General features: G+C 39.3%; 4 protein-coding genes and 1 long non-coding RNA gene across 6 annotated transcripts; 3 read left to right on the top strand and 2 right to left on the bottom strand.

The window, feature by feature from the left end:
• The first annotated feature begins 2,093 nt into the window (after window positions 1-2,093).
• LOC125315636 lies at window positions 2,094-2,545 on the top strand. The gene is made up of 3 exons (XR_007198901.1): window positions 2,094-2,106; window positions 2,230-2,279; window positions 2,378-2,545. It is a non-coding gene; the product is annotated as an uncharacterized LOC125315636 (long non-coding RNA).
• A 706-nt stretch (window positions 2,546-3,251) lies between these two features.
• Window positions 3,252-4,472, top strand: LOC125315496 (protein FAR-RED IMPAIRED RESPONSE 1-like). The gene has a single exon (XM_048280654.1). The coding sequence runs from the start codon at window positions 3,252-3,254 to the stop codon at window positions 4,470-4,472; it is 1,221 nt and encodes a 406-aa protein (XP_048136611.1).
• Window positions 4,473-9,259: 4,787 nt separating this feature from the next.
• Window positions 9,260-10,960, bottom strand: LOC115754344 (calmodulin-like protein 11). Its single transcript, XM_030693341.2, has 4 exons — window positions 10,861-10,960; window positions 10,248-10,405; window positions 10,050-10,127; window positions 9,260-9,556 (listed from the first exon to the last, which is right to left on the bottom strand). Exons 1-4 carry the CDS (start codon window positions 10,934-10,936, stop codon window positions 9,422-9,424), a joined length of 447 nt encoding a protein of 148 aa, XP_030549201.1. The 5' UTR covers window positions 10,937-10,960; the 3' UTR covers window positions 9,260-9,421.
• A 964-nt stretch (window positions 10,961-11,924) lies between these two features.
• Window positions 11,925-16,409, bottom strand: LOC115754343 (2-methyl-6-phytyl-1,4-hydroquinone methyltransferase, chloroplastic). Of its 2 annotated transcripts, none has more exons than XM_030693340.2 (4): window positions 16,246-16,408; window positions 15,466-16,146; window positions 14,352-14,658; window positions 11,925-12,245 (listed from the first exon to the last, which is right to left on the bottom strand). In XM_030693340.2, the coding sequence occupies exons 2-4, from the start codon at window positions 16,029-16,031 to the stop codon at window positions 12,090-12,092; spliced, it is 1,029 nt and encodes a 342-aa protein (XP_030549200.1). In that variant the 5' UTR covers window positions 16,032-16,146; window positions 16,246-16,408; the 3' UTR covers window positions 11,925-12,089. The 2 variants fall into 2 exon arrangements, with proteins under 2 accessions (XP_030549200.1, XP_048137174.1); XM_048281217.1 differs by lacking the exon at window positions 11,925-12,245 and adding an exon at window positions 12,358-12,489 and having other exon boundaries at window positions 16,246-16,409.
• A 1,266-nt stretch (window positions 16,410-17,675) lies between these two features.
• LOC115754345 (guanine nucleotide-binding protein subunit gamma 2) lies at window positions 17,676-24,525 on the top strand. Its single transcript, XM_030693342.2, has 4 exons — window positions 17,676-18,316; window positions 23,404-23,456; window positions 23,935-23,979; window positions 24,084-24,525. The coding sequence occupies exons 1-4, from the start codon at window positions 18,191-18,193 to the stop codon at window positions 24,166-24,168; spliced, it is 309 nt and encodes a 102-aa protein (XP_030549202.1). The 5' UTR covers window positions 17,676-18,190; the 3' UTR covers window positions 24,169-24,525.
• The last annotated feature ends 1,082 nt before the right edge of the window (window positions 24,526-25,607 follow it).

Here is a 25,607-nt window from a genome sequence, read left to right as displayed (position 1 = left end):
TTCATGATGGAACAAACTACATGAAATTCTTTGAGATGTTTGTGAGGATCTTCATTCTCTAGTCCACGAAAAATGGGCAGCAAGTGGATTAAACCGGATTTCAACTCGTAGGGAGCCTCCAAATTTGGATAAGTGATGCACAAAGGTTGTTGATTGACTGGAGGGGCAACTAATTCTCAAAGTCCTATTTTCTTCAGCCATCTTTTCTTCTTGATTAGATTCGTTGGAAGAATAAGGCGGTTCAGGGGGTGATTCGTCTTTAGGCGCTAAAATTATAGATGAAGACGCTTGTTTTCTTAATTTTGCTTCTTATCTTAACCTCTTAGCTGTCTTCTCTATCTCAGTATCGTACTGGAGTTCACCCGTACGATTAGACCCGGTCATCAAAGAATAAAATCAATTAAAATCAGTCCCCGGCAACGGCGCCAAAATTTGGTGCTTGTCAAATCCACCAAATATAATTCCTACTTTCCAAATTGCAAATAAATTGTACTTAGGGTGAGCAAAGTCGAATCCACGTAGACCGACAAATTGTTAATTCTTTGAAGACTAAGTAGACAATAAAAGTGAAATTAAAAAGGGGGTTTTTGCATAATATACTTAACTAAAATAAGCAAACAGAAATAACTAACTAAAAATCAGATTATGCAACATCTAGCAAAGGTAATCTCATTCAAGTTCGGAAGTTGACCATTGAGTCAAATGAATAATGTCAAACACCGCAATAGACTGGTTATGGTTGTTGAAACGCTTCTAACAACCTAATCTTTCCTTAATATTAGCTCAACCGGACACGCGCCTATGATTAATCCCTTATTAATGAATAATCCCGACACGCGCCAAAGATTCAATTCGCTAATAGCATGAAAAACGAGAAAAACCCAACCCTAGCCAATAAATCATACGCGTAACCTATTCAAGCTAGACCATATATTCTCATAATACAACCTGAAAATCTGGTTTTAATCAAGTTATATTATCTGCCACTATCATTAAAACACCTAAACAATTACGGGTTTGGGTATTTCAAATGGCAACTATCACCTTGTCAATTGCACAACGAGCTCTTATTGTAACAACTAACAAAGCAATGGTAAACAATAAAACAGAGAATATATAAATACTGCAGAAATTAAGAAGGAGAAGTAAGTTTAGATCTCACAACTTGAATGAACTTGAACCTTGATAAACCTTTGCTAGATTAAAGAGGAGTTAGCCACGCATGGTAAAAGAGAAAAATTATGCATGGTAATGAACTTGAACCTTGACAAACCCCACCGTCCCCGAGCTCGGTCCCTTCGTTTGGGGGCCTCGATTCCTTTAAATGGCAATGGCCCTTTTGTTCGTTATCAAATGCACTATTATTTGTATTTGTTGCTTGGGAAAAATTTGATACGGTCTCTGTTGCAAGATTTTATAGGGCGTTTTCTTGAGAAAATTGAAAGTATGCGGTCATGGTATCCAATTAGCCAAATCTGCGTTTTTGTTTCCTACAATGGAACAAATTTGAAGTCTTTAGAGACCGGCATTTTTAGAATTCCACGGTGTGCATCATTAGTCCTTTGAAATGGGTCATTTTATCTGGATGGTTTGAACTATGGAGATTAGAATATAATCTATTGCCTACTTACATCTTGTAACTATTCTCTTGTAATTGTTTTCCTTCTCAAGGATCACTCTCTTCTGCTCATATGCGACAGGATCTTCTAGAGCAACCGGCTGCTTCTAGTTCGAGCACAACGGTGAAGGTGAGTAAAATTTTCCCTTTTAAAGGACATTCGATTCTTGTGCATTTGTTACAAATACTGGAAGGAGGAACCATTGCTAACTCTGAATTCATGTTTGGTCACTAGGCTACAAGAGGTAGATAAACTTTAAGCTTAAGCCGGTTTCTGTATAACATTGCTAACCATAATATGTTACGCTGAGCTATTCCCGTTAACTTTATTGTCAAAACAAATAACTTCAGTTTATTTTGTACTCTAAAATTGCGGGTTGCTTTAATTCGCCTTAGCTCAACCTTTTTTTTTTTTTTGCTTCAGTTTTTGAAAGGCAGCAACGTTAAGGTCCACATGTTCGCCCGGTTTAGAAGCGCGTGTTCACAAGGTGCGAATACCGTCTTACGTATATTGTTTTCACGAAATCCACTCTTGATCTATCATAACTGAAATAAATTATGGACAAACAAAAACTTCTACACTGACTTACATTTTTTCTATTATTCGGCAGATAATCTCTAGTCGTCGGTAGCTAATTCGACTTGTTCTCGAGAAAAATGGGTCCGACTTATCTATTTTCATTTTAAGTTTGTCTAGAGTTTATCTTTCTTCTTAAAATGATTATATTTAAAAAAAAAAAAAAACTTGTAGAGTCTCAGAGAGGATGATATCATCGTGCATAACGTTGATAAAGAATTTGAATTTAGAATTGGCATGACATTTGCTAACGAGGATGAAGCTTATAATGCATACAATGCGTTTGCAATTTGCAAGGGATTTGGAGTGCGAAAAGGACAAAAATCAAACAATAGCAAGGGAATATTACGAATATGCACTTTTTTGTGTAATTGTGAAGGATACTCTCCACCAATCTTACCTCATGAACAAAGAGATGTTTATAGGACCGTGAAAAGAACCAGATGTAAAGCTTGCATAAAATTCAAAATCGAAGATGGAGTTTGGGTAGTTACCAAGTTTGAGGAGGTTCATAATCATCCATTCATTGATGATAAACAAAAACATCTCATATAGTCATATCGGCATATAACAGATAGTGATAAGAGTACTTTGACTTCTTTGGCCGGGGCTGGTATAAGGGCTACGAAAGCGTATTCATACCTTAGTGTTGAAGCGGGGGGACAAGAGAATGTTGGCTTTACTTCTCGTGACTATCAAAATTTCTACCAATCAAAGAGAAGAGACCCGATTAGTGCGGGTGATTGTCAAAGGCTCATCAATCATTTTAATTGCTTACAAACGGATAGAAGCAATTTTTCTTATATTTTTCAATTAGATGAAGACCAATGATTGACCAATTTTTTTTTGTCCGATGGTGTATCCAAGTTGGATTATGAAGCTTTTGGAGATGTTGTGGTATTTGATACTACTTACCATACAAATAAATACAATATGATATGTGCACCTTTTGTTGGTTTGAATCATCATTGGAAAAATGTTCTATTTTGATGTGCATTTCTATTGGATGAAACTATTGCTTCTTTTGTGTAGGCATTTCAATCCTTTCTAAAGGCAATGGGTAATAAGGCACCCAAGACTATTTTCACCGATCAAGATCATGCAATGGCAAATGCCATTAACACTGTTCTTCCGAACACTAATCATCGTCTATGTATATGGCATATTGGGAAAAATACTACACATCATATAGCACATCTTCCGAGATCGTCGGGCTTTCGTGATAAGTATTGGCATAAGCTTCTATATCAATGTGAATCCGAACTTGAAATGGAGAACATTTGGAAGGCTATGTGTCACGAGTGGAACTTGGGGGACAACAAGTGGTTGGATAATTTGTATTGGTTACATCATAAATGGTGTCCTACTTTTGGCCGGGTTACTTTTTCTGCGGGTATTAGATCAACGCAAAGAAGTGAAAGCACTAATAGTGTCTTTCAAGATGTGGCATGTAAGACCATAACTTTGTCTGAATTTGTTAGTCATTATGAGAAGCAAGCAGAAAAAATGCGCAATGCTGAAGTTACTGATTATTTTGAGTGTGCTCGAGGAAGGCCACAAATTATGGTTGCAAATAGTGGAATATTGAAACATGCTGCACATGTTTACACTCATGTCATTTATAGAAAATTCCAGGCTGAGTTCTTGCATGCCATGTCTAAACATATTCCGAGATCAGATATTGATGGGCCATCGCACACTTACATCTTGGGAGCTGAAATTAGTGAAAGAAAGCATATTGTCCATTTTTTTCCAAGCGATTCTACCATTACATGTAGCTGCAAGTTATTTGAGATGCAAGGATGGTTATGCAGGCATGCTTTATGTATATTGACACACGTTGTAAATGTTACATGCATTCCATCACAATACATTTTGAAGAGATGGACAAAAGCTGCAAAAGACATTAGTCTTTGTGATGATGTTAGGGAAAATTTTCATGATGCGATGAAGTCAAAGACATTGCGCTTGAAGAGGTTGATGCAATTGTCTTTCAGTGTTATGAACATCGGTGCGAATCATGATATTACGGAGAAGATGGCAACATCAAACTTGTTACATCTCCGCTCCCATATTACGAACAAAATGCAATCTCTCACAGGTAAAGATGATGTTCATTTCTCGCGGGAAAATGATGAATCTGAATGTGCAGAAAATTGTGGGAATGAAATACTCGATCCCCTTCGGAGAAGGCCAAAAGGTGTACCAAATACTCGGTTGAAGGGCGCTAGTGAGAAGCGAAAGAGAAAAGAATCTTCATCAAGAGGAGGGACTTGACCCCATGCGCATGATGTGAGAAAAATTCTTTCTTGATGTGAGAAAAATCCTTTCTTTTTGTTTGTGGTTCATTGATGTGTAATTATTTGTTGTTGGATTCTGTTTTTCTTTTTATGATTAAACCGTCACTAGTTTTTCTTTTGCCTAGTATTGTTTGATGCTATTTACCATGAAAGTATATTCAAATTTGCCAGCTGCAACTTACTTTGAAAATGGTTCTGTTTTATTTAGCAACTAATTTCTTTTTTTCCCCTAGATTAAGACATGAGCAACTTACTTTGAAAATGGTTCTGTTAATGGGAGGACATCAACAAAAGGCAGGAAGAAACAATTTAGACGTAATGTTGTTTTTGTGATACGGAAGCAACAATTTATGCTGGTTCTTGCCGTAATCAAGATGAAGCACGGAAAATCCTTTCTTTCTGTTTGTGGTTCATTGATGTGTAATTATTTGTTGTTGGATTCTGTTTTTCTTTTTATGATTAAACCGTCACTAGTTTTTCTTTTGCCTAGTATTGTTTGATGCCATTTACCATGAAAGCGTATTCAAATTTGCCAGCTGCAATTTACTTTGAAAATGGTTCTATTTTGTTTAGCAATTAATTTCTTTTTTTTTTTCCCAAATTAAGACAAGAGCATGTGTTAATGGGAGGACATCAACAAAAGGCAGGAAGAAACAATTTAGACTTAATGTTGTTTTTGTGATACGGAAGCAACAATTTATGCTGGTTCTTGCTGTAATCAAGATGAAGCACGGATCACTCGGCATACGTTCAGCTCTTTGGCAGGAAGAAATGAGGAAAACATGCCTTCTTCATTTGTCAAGAAGAGGGATTTTTGGCTATAACTTTGTCTTGTCGTCTTACATTTTTCTAAAGTTGCAAAAACTTAGTTCCGCCTTGCTTTTGGGAGATGATAATGTTGGGGTAGAAAGAATTACGACATAGCCTATTGATGTCTATTTTGGAGTACAAAGATTTACATACGCAGACCCCATTGATGTCTACATAACACCGCATAGTTTGATGCATCAATGTGAAGTTACAAGGTTATCAATTCATGGCTGCTGATAAATTCGTTTAACAAGTGGTTGAAGTTAGCATTCGGTTTATAGTATATGTCTAATGATTGAAAGCAAGGCTTGATAGCGAAGGCCGAGGCGAAGTGGTAATCATTATTGGGAGCATTATTCAAGGGCTTGGTTTCAAGTCTGCTTACAAGCATTTCAAAGGACTAATGATGCACAAATTCTATGTGGAATTCTAAAAATGCCGGTCTCTAAAGACTTCAAATTTGTTCCACCGTGGGAAAAAAAAACGCAGATTTGGCTAATTGGATACCATGACCGCATACTTTCAATTTTCTCAAGAAAACGCCCTCTAAAACCTTGCAACAGAGACCGTATCAAATTTTTCCCAAGCAGCAAATATAAATAATAGTACATTTGATAATGAACAAAAGGGCCATTGCCATTTAAAGGAATCGAGGCCCCCAAACGAAGGTCAAGAGAACTACCAGAGGAAGAAGCGGGAAGGTCCTCTTCCGCAACCTCGCCGCGTCTCGGTCTCGCGCGAGTGCTTTGAAAGAGGAAGAAGGGACCGAGCTCGGGGACGGTGGGGTGAAAGGCGAGAGCTTGAAAAGAGGTAAGAAGAAGCAGGAGGGTCCTTTTCCACAACCTCGCCGCCTCTCGGTCTGCGTGAGTACTTTGAAAAAGGAAGAGACCGAGTTCGGGGACGGTGGGGTTGAAGGCCGGAGTCTCTGTTTCGGGAGAAAAAATGTCTCGAAGGAGAAAGGGATTTGAAAAGAAAAGAGAGAGATGGGGGGAGAGGAGGATGGCATTTAATATTTTGAGTGTTGCGGTGGATTTTGCGGAGCAGCAGAGGCGCTACAGAGGAGAGAGGTAAATGTGGGCAAGCTGAATTTTCCTTTTTCGATTCTCTCTCCTCGCTGCTCATGTCGCATTTTCAATGGTCCACGTTTGCTCTTTTGTTCCGCATGTGCAGTTGATGTGGAACTCAACAACTACTGAATATTTTCTCATCCATCCCTCTTCGTTCTCTGCCAAGAGCACCATTTTTGCCGAGGTACATTGTCGGACAATCGCAGATTTTGAGCACTCGGAGGTAAATCCAAGAGGGATTAATTTCTCTTCTCGTTTCTATTTTTGAAAACTTCTTGCAGGTGAACAAAGGCCAAGCCATACCGTCCTTCACGCCGAAGGATTAAGATGGCAATAATGTGAGCCCCTCTAAGTTCAAGGGCAAGCCCGTGTTTGTCTATTTCTACCCCATTGATGAGATGCCGGATCTAGCCGACAAGGGCCGCCCTCGGCTCACTTAGGCCCCCAGCTCGTCCGAGCGAGGCCCACGAGGGCAAAACTCGATGACCTCCACCCCGCCCAGTCGAGGCTAGGGCAAGGAGCTAGGGCAAAAAACAAAAAGGAAACAAGGAAAAAAATTATGAAAAAAAGGAAAAAAATGCCCTTAGTCGGGCCATTCTTTGAAATAATGATGGCACTTCATGCATTTATTTAAAACAATATCCACTCTACACCCTTATTTGAAAAGATGAAGGCATTTCGGACCCTTATTTGAAATTTTCTCATAATATTATGATTTCCTTCTTCTTTTTCTTTTAATCCATAAGGAATCTGCAGATTATATCGGTGAATTAATATGAATCTAAATCAATTTAGAATTCATGAGATGTACTGTTTATGATTCTTCTCACGGGAAGTATGAATGTTCATGGAATTTATGGGCAACATTGAAAAGGGCCTTCGTAATCACTCAGTAATATAAAGCCTAACCCCTTAAAAAGCTCTCAAATTTATGTCCAGTCTCAATTTTTCCTCAAGATTTTTTTTTTCTAAAAGGCAAAAACCTAAATTGTAGGTCCAATCCAAATCTGCCCGAAGGTTCGGTCTCAAATCTACCTGAACTTTTTTTTTTTCCTAAAAGAAAAATTAAAAACTTTGACTTTAATCTCAAATTTGCACGCATTAGCCATCTATCCAAAAATGATCATTTCTCATCCCTAATCTTCCTACTTTTCATATCAAAGAACTGTTTCATTTTGGTAATCATTTTCCACCTCACCTTGCTAATGTGGATTTATTTTAACCAACATGGAAATGCCACGTCAAACAATCAATGACAATTTTTGGGTGGAGGGTTAAACGGGCCATATTTGAGACTAGATTAGAAGGTGGTATTTTTTTTTTCTAACGAAAAAAGTTCGGGGCAAATTGGGACTAGAGTTAAAGTTTGGAGTTTTTTCTTTGGACAAGTTCGAGACAGAATTGAAATTGAACCTGAAATTAGAGTTTTTCTTTTTATTTTTTTGTTTGAAAAAACCATGAAATGAAGTGCTCATAATTCGTCAAAGAGGCAGTATGAATACTCACGGAATTTATAGGTTAAAGTTCAACATAGGGAAATCCTTCGAATCGCTTTTGTAACATAGAGAGAGATAAGTCAATAGATGAATATAATGAAGATTCTCCCCACTTCTTTCACCAAAGCCACTTTACAAAAGCAAACTAATAAATGGCAAGCCTTTCGAAAAAAAAAAGAACAACCAAAATTCATCGAACCTTCTCTTGGTTCGATGGTCGAAAAAACATGCTCGTCGGCCCCGAACGTGTTGGAAATTCCCTCTCTTCGTTTGAAAATTCAACCTTTTCATGCTCCAATGGGCCATCTAGTTTTCCTTCTCTTCTTGACGTTCACAAAATGAAGAAATTAATCTTGCATCAAAATGATACCCATTTCCAGAAGTGAAGGCCAAACTATTCTCCTCGTGTGATTCGTGAGCCCCATTCCAAGGTCAATGCTGCTGAAATGAAAATGGTTAGGCAAAGTTGACCCTTCCTCTTTTTGACTGTGGTGAATCAGCCAAATTGGAATTTCCATGGGGCTTTTTGGACTTGTGAGTCGTTTGTGTCTCGAGACTCCATAGTCAAACAGGCACCGAGTCATTTTTTTTCTTTTTTTCTGAAAGGTACTCAATTTATTCTTTTATGAATGCATTGTGACTTGGCAAAAACATTATTTCGGGGTTGAGTAATAGACCTTCGAGGTACAGGCCCCCCATCCCCGTCTCTACTAAACCCGTCAAACGGGTGCATCGGATCGGGGTAGAAAATAGTCGACTCGAGATAGACCCATTTAATCCATTTTCGACCCATTTCTATATAATACAAATCTAATTACCTATACCTGATCCGATTTTTACCCAACTAGTACCCGACCTAATCCATATTCCTAAAACGCTTCCATATTTATAACTCTATCTAGAAAAATCGATATCCAAAACCAAGAAGAGAGTATGGAGTGAGCAAGCATGAGATCAATTGAGGGCGAGAGAGAATCAAGAGAGAGGCATAGAGTTAGGGTGGGTTTAAGTAAGTTGTAAATCCATTTACGACTAACCCATTTAACACTCATATCATATTTAAACCCATTTTATCGAGCATATGTAACCCATATAACAACTCAACCCATCATATATAAGTTAAGAAATGGGTTTATGATCAATTTCGATGGGTCTAGTCTCGACTAGATCTATTCCAAGAAGTATCCTAAATGTGAAAGCTTCTCTCTCTAAAATATGGGTGCGTCCCCACGTGTGATGTCTTTTTCAATGTGATCGCATTGTTCATACTATTTTCTAGGTGTTAGGTCGTAAAGACAGGTAAAATGAACCTGTCTAAACTAATAGAGCAACAAGGAATTGAATGAAAGCAAGCATCAAAGAGGATCAAGTTGGCCCTCGTGAACATAAGTATTAGAATATCATTTCATTTATGGGCATGCCTGTATTCTTATAACAAGGATTATATTTTTCAAAGAAGTGGAATTTATTCATGATGAAAGTGATCGATCTACATAACTTGTCGATCCCATTTTTCTCTCAGCTATATCTTTCCAAGCGCAATCGGGTGAAGCCTAGAATATCATCATCATCCTCGTGAATTCCTCGTAGCTGACAAGACCGTCGCCGTCCCAATCGGCTTCTCTGATCATCTGCTCCGCCTCTTCGTTCGAGAGCCGTTCGCCCAGATTCATCATCACATTCCTCAGCTGAACACAAGAAAATAGACTGTCATTGAGTCGATCATACGCTTAAATCTAACTTCAACTTGAACCAAAGTGAGGAACGTTGAAAGAATATCCAGGGGGAAGAAAAACCAGAAGCAGTTCGATGTGAAAACATAGTTCTATGGTGTGATTAAAGGTTCTGTAATACTTTCTGTAGCTTTTTAAGCAGCATTTCCTGAAGCAGGGGGATCGAAGGTAATCGGAACGATTCTAACTGTCGAACGTTTTCCATTGACGGGCGGTTCGAAAATCACGGGGACACTCCAAGTACAGAATGACAAAGGAAATTTTTCGAAATTTTTTCCGCCGAGTGTAGTATAAACTAAAACCTGATTTCTCTCATTTCGCAAGTCTCGTGTTCTCGTAAAGTTTCCGCTTTTCTCATACTATTCGTCCGGTGCATTGATCGCTTGATCTCAGTTGAGCAACATCCGCATGTATAGATAGCCATGCCCGCAAATTAGTGATAATTTACCTCAATGGCAGATATATATCCATCTTGATCTCTGTCAAACACTTTGAATGCTTCTCTTAGCTCTTCGCCAACATTTTCCTGCAAAGTACAGTAGATGATCCTCTTACCATTTTCCCCTGTCTTTTCGCTTTCAAAAACTATAGGGAAAGTATAAGGATGACTCGTCGGAATCAACCCCGGAAGCCTTTGTCCACTCACCTTCATTTTCCTCCCCATGATGTTCAAGAACTCTGCAAAGTCTATCGTGCCGCTCCCGACCAGATCCACTTCGCTGATCATTTCTTGGACTTCTTCTTTCGTCGGGTGCTCGTCGAGTGACTGGATCACCATGGCGAGTTCCTCCATTGTGATCATGCCTATCAAGGGATGAAACATTTGTTACAACAGAGAGGGAGACAACACATTCAGAATCTCACCGAGCTGCCACTTTCGTCCTTAGCATCGCTCTGTCGTGACATCGTATGCAATCGTTTCGCAAGCTTGGCTCATGCGAACCCGTGTTTAGACAATCCAGTCCATCGAAACCCCGTGACGGGCAAGAACAGTTTTTCCATTTCCAACAACACAGGAAGGTTTTGACCAAATAAAGAAGCAACATAAGATGGTAGGAGGAACAATAGATTCAGATATTCTGCAGCTCAATGGCATCAGACACAACTACTACTGATTATCATGTTTTGTACCTGTCATGTAGGGACAAAAAAATGCTAATTCCACTGAACCAAAAGTTGCAAAACATCAATGGACTGAAAATCAGAACATGAATGCTCCAAAATATCTAGGAAAACAAGAACCGAAATGGAGTCAGTACCGTCGGAATCCTTGTCGATGAGACAGAAAGCTTCGCGAAAATCGGCCACTTGATCTTCTGTCAATGCTTCTGCCATTGTTGGGTCTGAAGACTCTCTGAACCTGGAGAAAGAACAGAGCGCGCTCGATGAGTATAACTTGCTTGAGGGTGTGTGCTGGTGTCGAAGCGAAGTCCTTCTTGTAGTATTACAAGGTGGAGAACATTATTAATCACGTGGGACCGAAATTTCAAAGAACCAACATCTAGAAAATAGTGGTTCACAAAATCAACGCACGTAAAAGAACAGAACGAGAAAATTGCAGATGCTGACCGTCGTCCAAGTGATGGTCTAAGGGATTAAAAGTCAGCAAAATTGATACTCTGACTTCCTCAATTGATGGATGGATCTTGAGGGGATGCAGCGCCACCACAGAGCAAAACTTGCCATGTCGCGCGGGGGCAGGGGAATCTTAACTTGGAAGCGTAACGGCAGGAGCAAATTATGCTTCGCGAATCTCACGGGTCAACACGCGAGCTCAGAAATAATCAACAGAGCAAGTAACTCGAATGGGTCGACGCCCTGAGTTCAGAACCAGAAGATATTCCACGTTACGATTGCTCCCTATGCACTAAACTTTTAGATTGGTTTCAATAGCAAATGAAGGTTGACAACTTTGCGTTATCTAATGAGATTGCCGTGAAAGTTTTTTGGGCAGAGTCAGGTTGGGATTGCGATTATCGCATGAAAATTTCCGTAGTGGTTCTCCTTGAAAGGGAATGATTACAACAAAACACAACACAACCCAAACAAGAGATGAGGCATTTCTATCAAGTGACTGGGGGTTGGAATTGTCCGTCATTGATATATAAAAGAGTGAAAGGTATGTGAATGAATGCAGAGAGCTAAACCAAGGTCAAGAAGAGAAGATAATGGCATCTCTTTTGCAAAAAACAAGGACCAGATGAATTGCTAAAAAGATCACAGGCTCATGGCGTATGAGCCTCTTTTTTTTTTTTTTTTTCCTCCAGAAGCAGATAACACTCCATCAACCTGTACAACCCATTTAACATTCTCAACAACAAGATTCCGGAAAGAAGGATACAGCGAGCTCAATTTTAAGTCACCAGACAACAGAAAAAGAAGGAAATGGATTCTTACACTGCAAACTCTTACAAAAGAAACATAGTAAGAAAGATGTTATGAGCAGCTCCTTCTCTGCTCAACATGAATCTCCCTCTCCTTTTCTCTCTCAGATGGGTCTACCTTTGGGGACAATCTGATCTTTCAGCCACATGTATATTGGGACTAGTACATAATAGGTAGCTGCCATTGCACCCAAAAGGAACCGCAGCAGGAACACGAACGGGTTCACAGGCTTCGAGACATCCTCTGCCTTCGGACCGAGCTGCAATCAAACGCCATTATCTCGCAAGTTTAATAAGGCAAAGAAAGGGAATGGCAGGTGCAATGATAACAGTAGTAAAGAACTCGAAACAAAAGCAGAGACACATCTTTATCAACAGAAGCACGATGCACATGGTTCCGGTTATCGGACCCAAGTCCCAACTCTAAGTCATTCTCTTACCACCCAATTTTGGCAGCTCTCCTATCAATTGGGTTTTTGTTCACCATTGGGCCTCGACTGTGTACTGGTTTTTTTTTTTGGTTGAAGTATACCGGTAATTACTTGATATTTAACTGGGGTGTTTTGAAACTACATGACATGCTTTGTGTAGCTGATGAAGTGACCCTGGTGTGCACTGTGATAGAAAACCAATAATGCAGTTCATATCCAAGCAAAATAAGCAATATCGCTACTACTGTAACAACAGGATATTCCTCTCGATCTCCTCAAGATGACAAAGCTAATCTACATCTCACATCAATGAAACTAAGGTAGTTTCTTCCAACAAAAATTAAGAGAGTTGAAACATTGAATATTGACGCTCTGACCAGACATCATCAGGTTTCTCACTAATTACAAGTCAAATGCGCAAAATATCAAGGAAGAAACAACCAAATAAAATGATCATGTGGCTTCAAATCGGAGTAAAATTACATTCAAGAAAATTATGCAACTTCGTAGAGCCAAGAGACAAAAGTCACTGCATCTTGAAAGAATCTCCAAGTTCTCCATCACTCCAAATGCAAGATCAGACTAGTTTGTGGATGACAATATTATTGAAAGATAAGAACCCAGAACGACAAACAAGCTACACCTTCAGAAAATAAGGTAACATCCAAAAACAAGCACTGTCTTTTGCATAACATAAATCCCAGAACCCTAACAATTATCATTCAACATAACTGTCTACATGACAACATGAGCTTTGCCATAATACAGCGAGCATTAGATGACCAGCCACACATTTCATCCCATCACTCCAAATGCAAGATCAGACTAGTTTGTGGATGACAATATTATTGAAAGATAAGAACCCAGAACGACAAACAAGCTACACCTTCAGAAAATAAGGTAACATCCAAAAACAAGCACTGTCTTTTGCATAACATAAATCCCAGAACCCTAACAATTATCATTCAACATAACTGTCTACATGACAACATGAGCTTTGCCATAATACAGCGAGCATTAGATGACCAGCCACACATTTCATCCCATCAGCTTGTAAAAGAATTTTCTTCAAGTTGAGTCAGACTATGACTCATTCTAACAATCCAAACTGTTCAGTAAAACTAACTGATTTGTCTTGCATTAATAAATTAGCTAGCCTGATAGAAAAGTACAGCTAATTCACCGAAGACACCAAACAAAATGTCTAGTTAAAGACAGGGAAACATGATCCTGCAGGGGTATGATTATGCAAGACAACAGAAGAAAAGCACTGATTGTCAAAGGACTTTATGTGCTATTGCCAGGTCTACAATGGCAAACGATCTGAAATTTCTTGTAACAAGGCTTCAGCTGCCAGCCAAATATTTTCAAATTGTCATTCGCCATGCAAGCCATACGCAATGTTGTAAGAGAATTTGAGAAAGGATTTCGCAATATAACAATATTCAATGATCATCTTATAATATGAGAAGCCTCATCTTCAGTTACATGATGAGCAGAAACACTATCTGGGCTGCATATTGGGCCCCACACTCAAAAAGGTACAAAACCAGGGATTGTATTTGGTCAGGTCCCTCGGGGTTCCAACCAGAACAAACCCAATCAGAGGCCTGGGTTGATTGAATTAAGAAGAGGAAACCAGAGGGTTTCAAGTTAGGTTCGGGTATATATTATGGCTACATAAAGCGACTCCCCGGAAATAATATAGCCTAAACACCCTCAGGTTTCCTCTCAACTACCTGTACTCTAATATATTCACTAATCAGAATAGAATTAGGGAAACATGTGTACGCTAGCATGTGCATTCGTGTAGTCACTTGGGAAGGATCAGACAATAATCACAACCTCATTTTATTTGAGTTGCATCATCATACAGAAACCCTATCTACTAGATAGAAGCAGAATCAATGCAACCAACAAGCAGCAGAAACAAACCTGCAAAGGAGAATCACCAGACGCAGGTTTAACACCTGTCACAGAACACCCCATGATTAACCCATGCCGGCGAACACCACGATACCATTTTGGGCCAATCCTTTTCAACTGGATGTCCTTGAACCCAGCCTTCTCAAACCACTCAATGTATTCTTCCTCCTTTGGAAAGAGCATCCACGCGTCAGCAAAGAAGCGAGACAGCCAGAATGTTGGGTACACCGGGCCTATGACGCATGCCTTTCCTCCCAGTTTCAGCACTCTGTAGGCTTCCTTAATGCCACGCTGGGGATCTGGCCAATACTCGATACTGAAAATGATACTATGTGAAACCATCAGAGACTATTCCAGAAATTACATCTCCCTTTCTTACAACAGAAACTACCTTGTAGCCATAACCCCACACCTAATACAAAGACATAGCTTCTCCAGCTTCTCCATCAAAATGCCTTCACCTATGTTTCGATTGATTCATTTGCCTCGCTACACTAGAAATTATGCAATTCAATTGATTATCCTCTATCAAGTCCAACTGCATGTCACACTTTCAGACACGACTCGCACCATATGCATAGAAAAGTCAACACCATTCCCCCTTATTTGTATATCATGCCAAGACACTACTTAGCTTTACCATCAACTGAAATCTCCTGCACCATGACATTATCCAGACGAATGGAGGCTTTTCAAAGAATGTTCAAATAGGTAAATGCACAAAGGTTTCAAGGCTGTAAATTATAGTCCAAAAGGCACAATATGGGATTTTATGTTCATTGTATCTAGATGCTCAACACCAACAGAGTTGATAATGAAATGTCAAAACTACTGTTATGACAATAAAATTATGCATGTATCATCAATTCATTGATATACGTGAAACACTCATCAGAAAAGACATTCGGCAGAACATACAGAATTACTTGGTAGAGACGCACATCATCACTAATTTAAAGACAGGTGCCTTTCCTATGAGTCATGTGAGCATTTGTTACATGATGAGGTATGTCATTTTGCAATTGACTCAAACATTACCTCATCTTCATAGCTACAAGCAGATATCGTTATTTAACTCAAGTTACCCACTATGAAGCACGGAAACCAAAGATAAAGCAATGACCTTCCTGCCGAAATGTATCGGTCTGCATAGTCAGTCTCAAACGGGAGATCCTCCGCGTCCCCCTCAATGATTTTGCACTCCTTCAGGGGCTCCTTCTGCCTGGCCTTGGCGAGCTGATGCGGTGACTGGTCAAGGATCGTGACATTCTTCGCATCCACGTGCTTAACAATACCTAGAGTGGTAAAACCAGTCCCACCACCAACATCCACCACTATCATGTTCCTATCACTGAGGTCGGCTGGCTCGAGCGCATCGTCCCGCATGTCCTCGGTCCAATGTCCAGGGTTTATAATGTGGTCATACACAATCGAGAGGAACCTGTAGAACCAAAAGGCCTCCTTCTTGTGCTGTATGAACCTAGGCTGCGAAGCAGGCCTAGAAGTTGATAAGCTGCAATTAGGCACTGCTCTCTTCACAGCCCCAATTCTAGCAGGAGACCCCAGGGTCAATTTGGGCAGGTTGAGGTTCTTCCCACCAAAATCCGACCCCACAAAGCCCAATCCTTTTGGGTGTACACTTCTCATCAATCCTAGGTATTCAGCTCCATTAAGCAGCGAAGAAGCCATGTGTTACCGAAGATTACCAGCGAATTCTTGAAAAAGTCACGACCTTTACTGTCCAGCAAGGAATACCCACATGCTATGACCCAGAAAATTGACGGGTTCTTGATCTCCTTGGGTCCTTTCAAGTGAGAAAGAACATGCTAAAAATCCGTAGTTCCCACCATGCACACCTCTAAAAAGCAGAGAAAGCATCAAGAAAACGGAGGTAAGAGCTTACCAGACAGGTGAGCGGTCGGGGCTTCGCGACGGATTTTCCTCGAGCAGCTACCACTGGTTCAGTGGTCTCCAAGCAGAGAGCAGAAACAAGCGACACTACAGCGATACTACGGTCCCCTGCCTGAACGGTTCATCTTTATTTTTATGTTTATTTTTTTTTAATTTTTTCCCTTCTTCGGTTTCTGGAACTTACTTTGACATCATGCGAGAGCGAATCGGAGCAAAGATGGGAAGTAGGTGTGGGACCGTGTGGTGAATTAGGGTTGATTATTGCTGTCCATACGGTATGACCATGACAGAGTGACGTCGACTCCTCCCTCAAATGGCGTGGACTAGTTTCTTATTTCTACATCATCTTCTCCTATCTATACTCTTTCCTTGACTAGTAGACTTCATTTTGTTGGACAAAATAAGGGTAATACATATGCACCCGCGCATCTACCGAGAATTTGTTTTCTTTTTTTCTTTTTTTTTCCTTCTTCTTCCCTCCTCTGGTTGGTTTACCACGTCGCTATCGGTGTCCACGTCGGCGTTGGTCGGCCAAAGTTAGTCGGATGGACTAAATTGGCACAAACACAAAAGGTTTAGGATTGAATTGGCACAATTACAATTGGTTTATGACATCTTTTATGATTTTTTCCAGAAAGAGTTAAATATAAACATTAACATGCTCCTAAAAGATTGGTGAATACGGTTAACTTGTAATGAAATAGCCATATATGACTTTCTACGGTAAAAGAGCTCCTATTAATTTTAGAAAAAAAAGTGTGGTAAAATCAATGGAAAAAAAGGCAAAAAAAAAAAATGAAATGAAGGGAAGAGACATCAGGGAAAATTATAATATCATTTTTTTTGGACGAATATCGCAGAGAAATAATGTAGAGAAAAATCGAGCTAATTAATCGTGTACAATCTCGTTATATCTTTTTAACTTTCTCACTCTTTATTGAGAGCATTTTCGAAATTGGGAGATTATCTCAATTTCCCTCCATTTCTCTCTAAATTTGGGAAGTTCTTTTCATAAGCCCCGAGAAAATAATTTCTCTCACTTCCCCCGGTATCTTTTCTCTTCACTATGCCTAATCATAGTGTCCATTTATCGACATTATCTTAAATATTATATCTCAAGACATCGTTATATGCAAAAATAAAATAAAATAAAATTATAGACATAACATCTGTCGACAAAATGTTTCTTTATTCTAAGGGTAAATGTTAAACTTCAATTATAATCTAAAGATATGGAACTGTTTTATCCGTATTCCGATAAAAAAAAAACGATTATGGAGCAACACTATCACATTATGTTCGTATTAAACTTGTATTGTTCTTTTCATCTGTAATACGTATTATGTTCATTCATGGAATATTAAAAATTCCGCAGAAATTGAACCGAAGCGGAAGGGATACCAATCTGAGCACCTGTCGTGCTTTTCGGTTAATGCAGCACTCAACCGTAGACGTTTAGCACTGACAAAGTTCAACGCAGAGAGCACCCAGTTGCTCTGGAGCATCAGTAGAAAGTGAAAAACTACAGTAGCTTTTCTTCAATCCATTCCCGTACCTCGCTCGGAGGAGGGGACGACAGAGAGTTGAAGACCTTTCTTCCATTCTTTTCCCGTAAAGTTTGGCGCTTTCTGTGATTTTTTTCCCACTTACTCGCTTCAAGAAAAACCCCGAGATCTCTTCGCTCCTCTGCTCTTCAACGGCGACCTCGTCGTCGGAACGCGGGGATGTCTTTGGGGGTTCCTCGGTTGCGGCCGAGCGATGTTTTGCAAAAGTGGGTTTTGTGTAATGTAGCTTGAGTTCCGATCTGAAGGATCCAATGGGTGCTCCAGCACGGAGTTGAAAAGCCGCTTCTTTGAGCCGTTCAGATAGTGGGTGCGAGAGAGAGGAGAGAGAGGGAGGTTTTCGTCCTTATCGTAACCATCGTTGCTCTTGTGAGAATGGACTCTAACAAGAGTGCGTCGACGGGAAATGAACATGCGAATAGCTCGGCATCGGATAAGAGAGGGAAGTATCGTATCATGGCGGAAATCAAGAGTCTCGAGCAAGATTCCAAGTTCTTGAAGGTAACCTTTTCCTTCTGTTCTCTTCTGTTTTTTTGCTTCTTTGTTTGTTCTGTGCGTGGTCTGGTTAGTGGAGTGAGATTATGAAGCATGGCTTTTGTTGCTTGAAGTAGCGATGCGCGAAGTGGACAGTTCTTGAAATGATTTAAGCGTGATATGTAGGATGTGTTGTTAGAGGTTTGTGACTGGGAATGTGTGGATTCTCTTGGTCTGTCTGATTGCAAAGTTAAGTTCTTTCTTTCAGTCATACCTTTATCCTTTTGGTGCTGAATGATGGCGTGGGAAGCAGCTGCTATATGTTGACATACTGTCGCACACTGAAAGGCGGTGCTGCTGCTTCCTCTGTATAAAGTAGCTTTAAAGGCTATAGAATACTGTTAAAAACAGAGGTGTAAAGAATTCAATTTGCCGGTCTTAAGTGAGATTTCTAGCTTTGAAGCCTCAAGGGCCCTTCTGTCCTCTCATTCCAAACCAAAAGTAGAAGAGGGAAAGCTTCCTTTTCTCTGTCTCTGCACTAGTTCGAGCAGTTCACAATGTTCCTGAGCCACAATTCCAGCAGTCACCCTGGGCAATTCCACCATTTCCATGGCGACGTTCCACAAAACTCGGTGTTGAAATATATAAATATTAAACCATGCCTTCTTCGATCAGCTTAAGCTTTTAGTACAGTTAGCTATGATCTCATAAAATCTTTCACTCGGGTCCTGCTCGAAATGATTCATTGAATTTGCTGAAACATCTGCTAAATAAAATGTACCCTTTGCCTGAAAGATGAACCAATTGGTATTAGAGCTTGCGCTAGTGCTTCAGCTTTTAGGAAGCAGTTTCAAGAATCATGCATTTGGGTCATGTTCTGCAAACTCTGTGAAAAAGAATTCTGGAGATTTTGCAAATTTCTGGGTGAAGTAGATCTGTTCTTGTTGAGCCATCAGCAGGTCTATTGAACGGCGACAACCGGAGCTTGACTGACTTGAAAACGAGAATCTTCTGGCTTATATTCTGCTGGTGTCACTCGTGATGCATTTAAGGTGAATGGTTGAATTGAGAAATATATTAAATTGATCAGGTAAGACAAAGTAAGATGGAGAAAGTGACATTACTCAATAGTATTCTTTTGGTAATAAGAATCTGAATCCATAAACCAAGCTTATTTTTAGTTATCTTCTTTACTTGCACTGGGAAACGGTCCCTGGAAGCTTTTGTTAACATAGAATGACATGCAAAAACCATGTTTGGTGAAGTATGATATAACTCATGTCAATGTTTACAATAAACAACTTGTTATCTAACTGACCATATGTTTTTTCTTGACCGAACGTAGAGTCTAAGCACCTTCCTTCTTCTTCCTGGATTTGTATGAGCAAAGGATGAACACAACTAAATTTAAATCAGAATATCAACAAGACAAGGCTGGTGTGGCACTATTTCCCCTCACTGGCATTAACTAGTTATTGATGGGTCAACATTAAACCTCTCATGCAACTATTCTTTGTCTTTACCTATAACTAATAGAAGTTATTAGAATTACCAGTGCATTCAGCTTGCTTATCATGCAGGTGCAGTTGGTTGTTATGTTTATGATAAAGAAATTTTGATGAACTCAATGCCAAACTTAGCTCTAGCTCAGATATGGCTGAGATCCTTTTCAACCTCATCTTAGTCCTGGAGACGACATATCTATCTGATACATAAACTACTTGAAAAAGATGTCTAGCCATGATTCAGTTTACCTTGTTCGATCTTGCTTAAGATAATACCACAGGATGCCCTTAAAAAGTTTACCATGCCGTTGTTGGTTTTCCTCTGCTATAGGACATAGATGTAGTTTATCACGTGAGAGGACAATTTTTCAAACAATGGCAGTATGAATGGATTGATATCTGCAATTACTTAATGGCAGCATTCCACATATTTTATCTCTATCACTTTTGAATGTTGGACATTCTTTCAGATCCATCAAATGCATGGCGACCAGTTGGAATCCATACAAATCTGAAACTTTCCGTAGTCAATCTGTCAACTTGGCCAGCAAACTCTTAATGCTTAGTACTTAGCAGCATGAAATAGTTTCATTAATATGCTCGTTTATGTTACATTCCATGTAAACGCTTTACTTGCCTCTTCTGATAAAATACGACGTAATTTAATCAAATGATTTAGCTAGTTAATAAGTTGTTTTTTCCTTGCACTGAATTAATCTCTTTAATTTCAATGCATCTTTCAACTTATCTTACAAAGGGGACAGTGTGACCGGTTCTCTGCCTGGCAGATGCTGGCCGGGCATTTTCTTTTTGCCAACCCATCTGGAGACTGTTATCCTGGGAAATTGTCATATAAAACAAAATCAAAATGGATTGTTACCGCAAGTACTAGGATGAGTATCATTTGAATAGTGGAAGGAATATCTTCCTGTTAATGAGAATGTGCTGCGTACAAATTTTTTTTTGCTTGTCTAGTTGATCTGATGGCACAGATGAGCTACCTTGTCCAGATGTAATATCGGTATAAGGCAAGGTTTTAAAAGCTGGACTGGTGAGGGAACCACTCAAGTGACTTTGTCTACAGGATTTCCAGTCAACCATTAATAAATCCGGATTAATATATAAAGCAAAAGGAACCTCCTACATGTAAGGGATCTTAATTTTATTTCGTTTTCCCTTCTCCTAATATCCCCAATTACTTATCTTACAAATACTTTTCTAGGACAAACGGATGAAATAGTAATTGTATTTTATTTTTCATGCATTTCATCATTAAAATCTGATAGTTTCTATCCAACAACTTCCACAGAAAAATTTTCAAATCTTAGAACATCTTTCTTTTTTCACATACATTTATAAAATTTCATTACATTTGTATTTGTCAACAATTCTCTCGATTAAATGTAATGCGGTGGTTTTGCTTAATATTTCAAATTTCAATTTTGTGCATACGAGGTTCACTTGTGCACATTTGCCAGTATGAGTTGAATATATCTATTTCCAGATTCAAACTTACAATGATGCACAATTGAGGGGTTCAAGTCCGTGTGTCGGTGTTTTTAGAAGTCCCAGGTTCCAAATCAATTAATTTATTCTTTCACACCAGTTGTATGCACAGTTGTATGTTCTTATCATGCAGTCAGTTGTATGTGTGGACTGCCTCATTAATGAGGTGCTCAGTTGGAAAATAGCTGACATATTTTTTTTCCAACCTCTTTTCTGCCAGACTCGATCATTTTATACTTCTCTAAGATTTGAGATTTCCATCCACTTGCTATCTGGTATTTAAACAATGTATCTTTTGACTTAGCTTACAAAGGGGACAGTGTGACTGGTCCTCTTCCTGGCAGATACTTCCTGGTCATTTTCTTTTTGTGAATCCATCTGGAGATGGATATTCTGATAAACCTCCAATTTCCATATAAAACAAAAGAAAAACAGACCGTTACAGCAAGAATTGGGTCGAGTCTTATTTGATTAGTGGAAGGAACATCTTCCTGTTAATGAGAATGTGCTTCACACGAATTCTTTTTTAGCCTTATCTCGTTAATCTGATGGCACAGAAGTAGCTACCTTGTCCTGATGTACTATCGGTATAAGGCCAGGTTTATCTCTGGCACATTTTAATATTAGAATGTTAAATTCTCTATCCAACAACTTTCAAAAAGCAAAGTTCATATTTTAATATATCTTTATCTTTCCACATATATTTATGTAATATGTTTATCAACAATTTCTTTCCATCAAATATTTCAAATGAGGTGGTTTTGCTTAATTTTTCAAATGTCAATTTTGTGCATCCGCAACTTGTGCACATTCGCCAGTACGAATGGAATAATCTATTTCCAAATTCAAACTTACACTGAGGCACGGCTAAGTATTTCAAGTCATGTGCTGGTGTTTTTAGGAGTTGCGGGTTCAGAATTCGAATCAGTTAGTTTATTATTTCACACCAACTCTTTGTTCTTATGTTACAGTTTTGACTAGCATGTGGTGAGTGGTATGTGTGTGACTGCCTCATCAATGAGGTGCTCGGTTTGGAAAATAACCAACCACAGTTTTTTTGAATGTCTTCTCTACCAGACTGGGTTGTTTTCAGTTCACGATCTGGTTGAACCTCCTGATTTGGCTGAGTTCAACCAAATTAACACTGGTTTGATCCAGGTTTTTTTTACCTCCAGCTCTTTGGTCAGCTAAACTGGACGGAACTTAGGAACAGATTCCTGGTTTAACTGGTTAAACCGACCAATCTGTTCCCATTGTCAAAACACTGCTATCTGGTATTTAAACTTCTCTAAAATCAAGATTGCCATCTACTTGCTATATGTTTTTCATTGATTAAATGATTTAATTTAATCATAATTGATTGTGATGTATGGCTCCAAGAATTGTTGCCTTCGTAGATCAGATAGATCAGATGCTTTACTTCCTCAGTCTTAACTTCACTATACTGGGTATCGTCATGTTTTGGCATGATCATTGCTTGTGCTCATATCTTTGGCAATTCTCTCTTCTAATTACTATATTTTCCTTTTCTAAAAGAAATCAATAAAAGATGATTGGACCTATGCAAAGTTCTCACCCTGTTTAGTTTGCATTTAGCATCAAGAGGATCTAAAACAGGAGGCATGCAATTGGGCAGTTGAGATTATTTTCTTGTTTCTGATAGTTGGAAAGGGAAAGCTTGGGTAGCTGCTATGCAAAGATTGAGTTATTGAGTTGTATGGTTATACCTACTTTGACTTGGAAAATCTTAAATACCGACTGCTTAAAAATCAAATATTGATGTTTCATGGAATCTGATTTCCTGGTCAAGTTCATAGAAGTGTAAGTCGTAGAAGGTTCTTGTCTCTTGCTTCCTTTTCCTTGATATAAGTGTGAAACCAATCCATATATTTCTGTTAGGACCCCGCCATTTGGTTCAGCTGCCTACACAGGGAGTGCTGAAGTTCGAAACGGCTCAGTTAAAGAAAACTAAAAGCCTCTAAAGAGTTATCATGTGTAGTTTCTTTTTAAGCTATTGAGTGCTGTGGACGTGTTATCTTGTGACAACCAGAGTCCCAAAGCATTTGTGTGCTGATACAATATATTCTCCTTGATTTTCTACAGGAGGAGTTGGAAGAACTCGAAAGATTAGAAGATGCCTCATCGATTTGCAAGGAGTAAGTATATGAGAGCTACTTAGCTTCTCCAACTTTGCTGTGGCTTTGAATTATGACTCTTGATATTAATTTACTCTTCAAAAGGAGTCTGAGTCAAAAGTTAAAAGCCTGAGTAGTCTCGACATTTTGGCTTCAGCTTTTGGTCTTTTGAGTAAATATTGAAGATGTCATAATTATATCTTTGAGCATTCTGCGACAATGTTTCCCTTGAAGAAAGTCACTGTGAAGGGTACTCCACTGCTCAGGCAAAATGCTGCCGTGGAGTGCTGGACCTCTGAAAGAGCCTCTTGCAGTGATTATCTTTCTAAATTGATCATGACTTTGAAGAACAATTGTCAAAATACCTTAGATCTTTAGTTTTTCTTTACAGGCTAGAGAGCTTTTAGTTACTATATCCATCTGTTCCTTGAACATTGGTTATCTAACTGGTTCGCGGTGAAGGACTAAAATTTACCAGTCAGTTCTAAATGTCCTACAGATTGCTGCTCTACGTAGAGACGAAGCCGGATGCTTTGCTTCCAGTGTAATCCCTCGAACCTATGTGCTTTCGTGTTAAATGTAGAGTGCCATTCGCTTCTGCCAGTGAGCCCTGTTCACTTGTTGATGTATTCGTTCCCCTAATTACAGGACTAATGGCCCAGCAAACCCGTTGTGGAATAGATGGTTTGAGGGGTTTCAAGATTCAGAGGGCTGCAGATGCCGGATAATGTGATGGATCTAGTCGTGCCACATATCGAATTTCCCATTTCCTAGAGGAAGTATAAGATTGTGATGAAATAGGGCTCACAATAGCATACGCTACGAAGCAAGTGATAAAGATGTTACTGTTGATTGTAGCCAACGCGCAAGCAGGCTTCTTTGTGCCGCGGAGACTTAACGAGATTCTTACCTCAACTCAAAAGCGTGCCAGCCAAGGCGGCCGCGCTGAGGAGTGGACTAAGATGAATGGTGGACGGTCCAGGCCATCTTGGCAACTTTTAGATGTGTTTCTAGGCAAATTTGTATTGCATATTGTGCCAGTTTTATGTGCAGTGTAAATTTCAGTGAATGCAGTTGTGGAGTTGATGTGTCCTGCTATTCTTTTCTTCATCACTGGAATCTGAAATGCCTTTGCCAAGGCTACTTTTCTCAATGTCAAAGTTCACCAACTCTTTGCTTGTATTCTGGTTTTGAGCTCATTTTACATTGTGCCTGGCTTCATGTAGTAAGTGATCTATCTACGTTCGGATTGATGCTGTGTTAAAATGTCAGGCATTATATCTCTGCATTATTGGCATCAGCTCGACACGAAATTTATCCAAAAAAAATAATTCTTCTTTCGATGGAATAATCAGGATTAGTCATACATTAATGTGCTTTGTCTCATGTTAATAGCCTTACTTCAGTCGGGTAGAAAAGACGGGTGGATTTAGTCAAGTGCGTGAGGGCGCTAATTAAAGATTGCTTGATGGAAAGAAAAGAGAGTAAATTAATATTAGGAAGATGTAGACTCGTCAAACGGATGGATTGAGTTGGATCGAGCTGGATCGTAAATAGTATGACCCCAATAGATCCAATTTTAATTAGTCATTTATTGTAATGTAAATCTAGTGATCCATATCCAATCCGATCTATATTCTTTGAACACTTTCATATTTAATCCAATCTATGAAAATTCATATCAAAACTAAGGTGAGAGTGCAGGGTAAGTGAGAATGAAACGAGTGAGAACGGGCGAGAGAGAATGAAGAGAGAGTCAAAGAGATCTTTTGACTAATTAAATTTTAAATCCACTAATGACCCATTTAATATCAATATATGGCTTTAAAAATGAGGTTATGACCCATTTTGACAGGTCTTAGAAGACGCGAGCCGCGTACTTGAGCAAAGTTGTCATCTAACCTAGATTAACCATATGTAATAGCACTTTGGCGGCTTTAAGTCTAATTAATTCCAAAATACTTATGTGTTCCTAACTTCTGCATTGGTAGTTTTAAGGCCGGGGTGAATTTGGGCTGACCCAACTTGCTGGCGACCGGGCAAATATTGGGCCAAGAGGGTAAGTAATCAAAGCAAGGACCAGCAAGACATTGGGCCATCTTCTTCTGCTTTAGCAGAGCACAATTGAACAAAAACGCCAATCGCAACGACGAGCTCTTCGATTTTGCTCAT

The sequence above is a fragment of the Rhodamnia argentea genome, chromosome 6, assembly GCF_020921035.1.
Source record: "Rhodamnia argentea isolate NSW1041297 chromosome 6, ASM2092103v1, whole genome shotgun sequence".
NCBI classification, from domain to species: domain Eukaryota; kingdom Viridiplantae; phylum Streptophyta; class Magnoliopsida; order Myrtales; family Myrtaceae; genus Rhodamnia; species Rhodamnia argentea.
This window is presented reverse-complemented; position numbering and strand designations above follow the sequence as displayed.

Bases quoted from the DNA above. Each gene is read 5' to 3' on its own strand.
- LOC115754345 (XM_030693342.2), top strand. From the start codon at position 18,191: ATGGACTCTAACAAGAGTGCGTCGACGGGAAATGAACATGCGAATAGC. The intron at 18,317-23,403 runs GTAACCTTTTCC...GATTTTCTACAG, and splicing joins AAGATTCCAAGTTCTTGAAG to GAGGAGTTGGAAGAACTCGA. The intron at 23,457-23,934 runs GTAAGTATATGA...AATGTCCTACAG, and splicing joins GCCTCATCGATTTGCAAGGA to ATTGCTGCTCTACGTAGAGA.
- LOC125315496 (XM_048280654.1), top strand. From the start codon at position 3,252: ATGGGTAATAAGGCACCCAAGACTATTTTCACCGATCAAGATCATGCA.
- LOC115754344 (XM_030693341.2), bottom strand. From the start codon at position 10,936: ATGGCAGAAGCATTGACAGAAGATCAAGTGGCCGATTTTCGCGAAGCT. The intron at 10,406-10,860 runs GTACTGACTCCA...ATCCCTTGATAG, and splicing joins CATCGACAAGGATTCCGACG to GCATGATCACAATGGAGGAA. The intron at 9,557-10,049 runs GTAAATTATCAC...TCTTGTGTTCAG, and splicing joins GATATATATCTGCCATTGAG to CTGAGGAATGTGATGATGAA.
- LOC115754343 (XM_030693340.2), bottom strand. From the start codon at position 16,031: ATGGCTTCTTCGCTGCTTAATGGAGCTGAATACCTAGGATTGATGAGA. The intron at 14,659-15,465 runs GTCATTGCTTTA...TATCATTTTCAG, and splicing joins CGATACATTTCGGCAGGAAG to TATCGAGTATTGGCCAGATC. The intron at 12,246-14,351 runs GTTTGTTTCTGC...GTTTGATTGCAG, and splicing joins CTGGTGATTCTCCTTTGCAG to CTCGGTCCGAAGGCAGAGGA.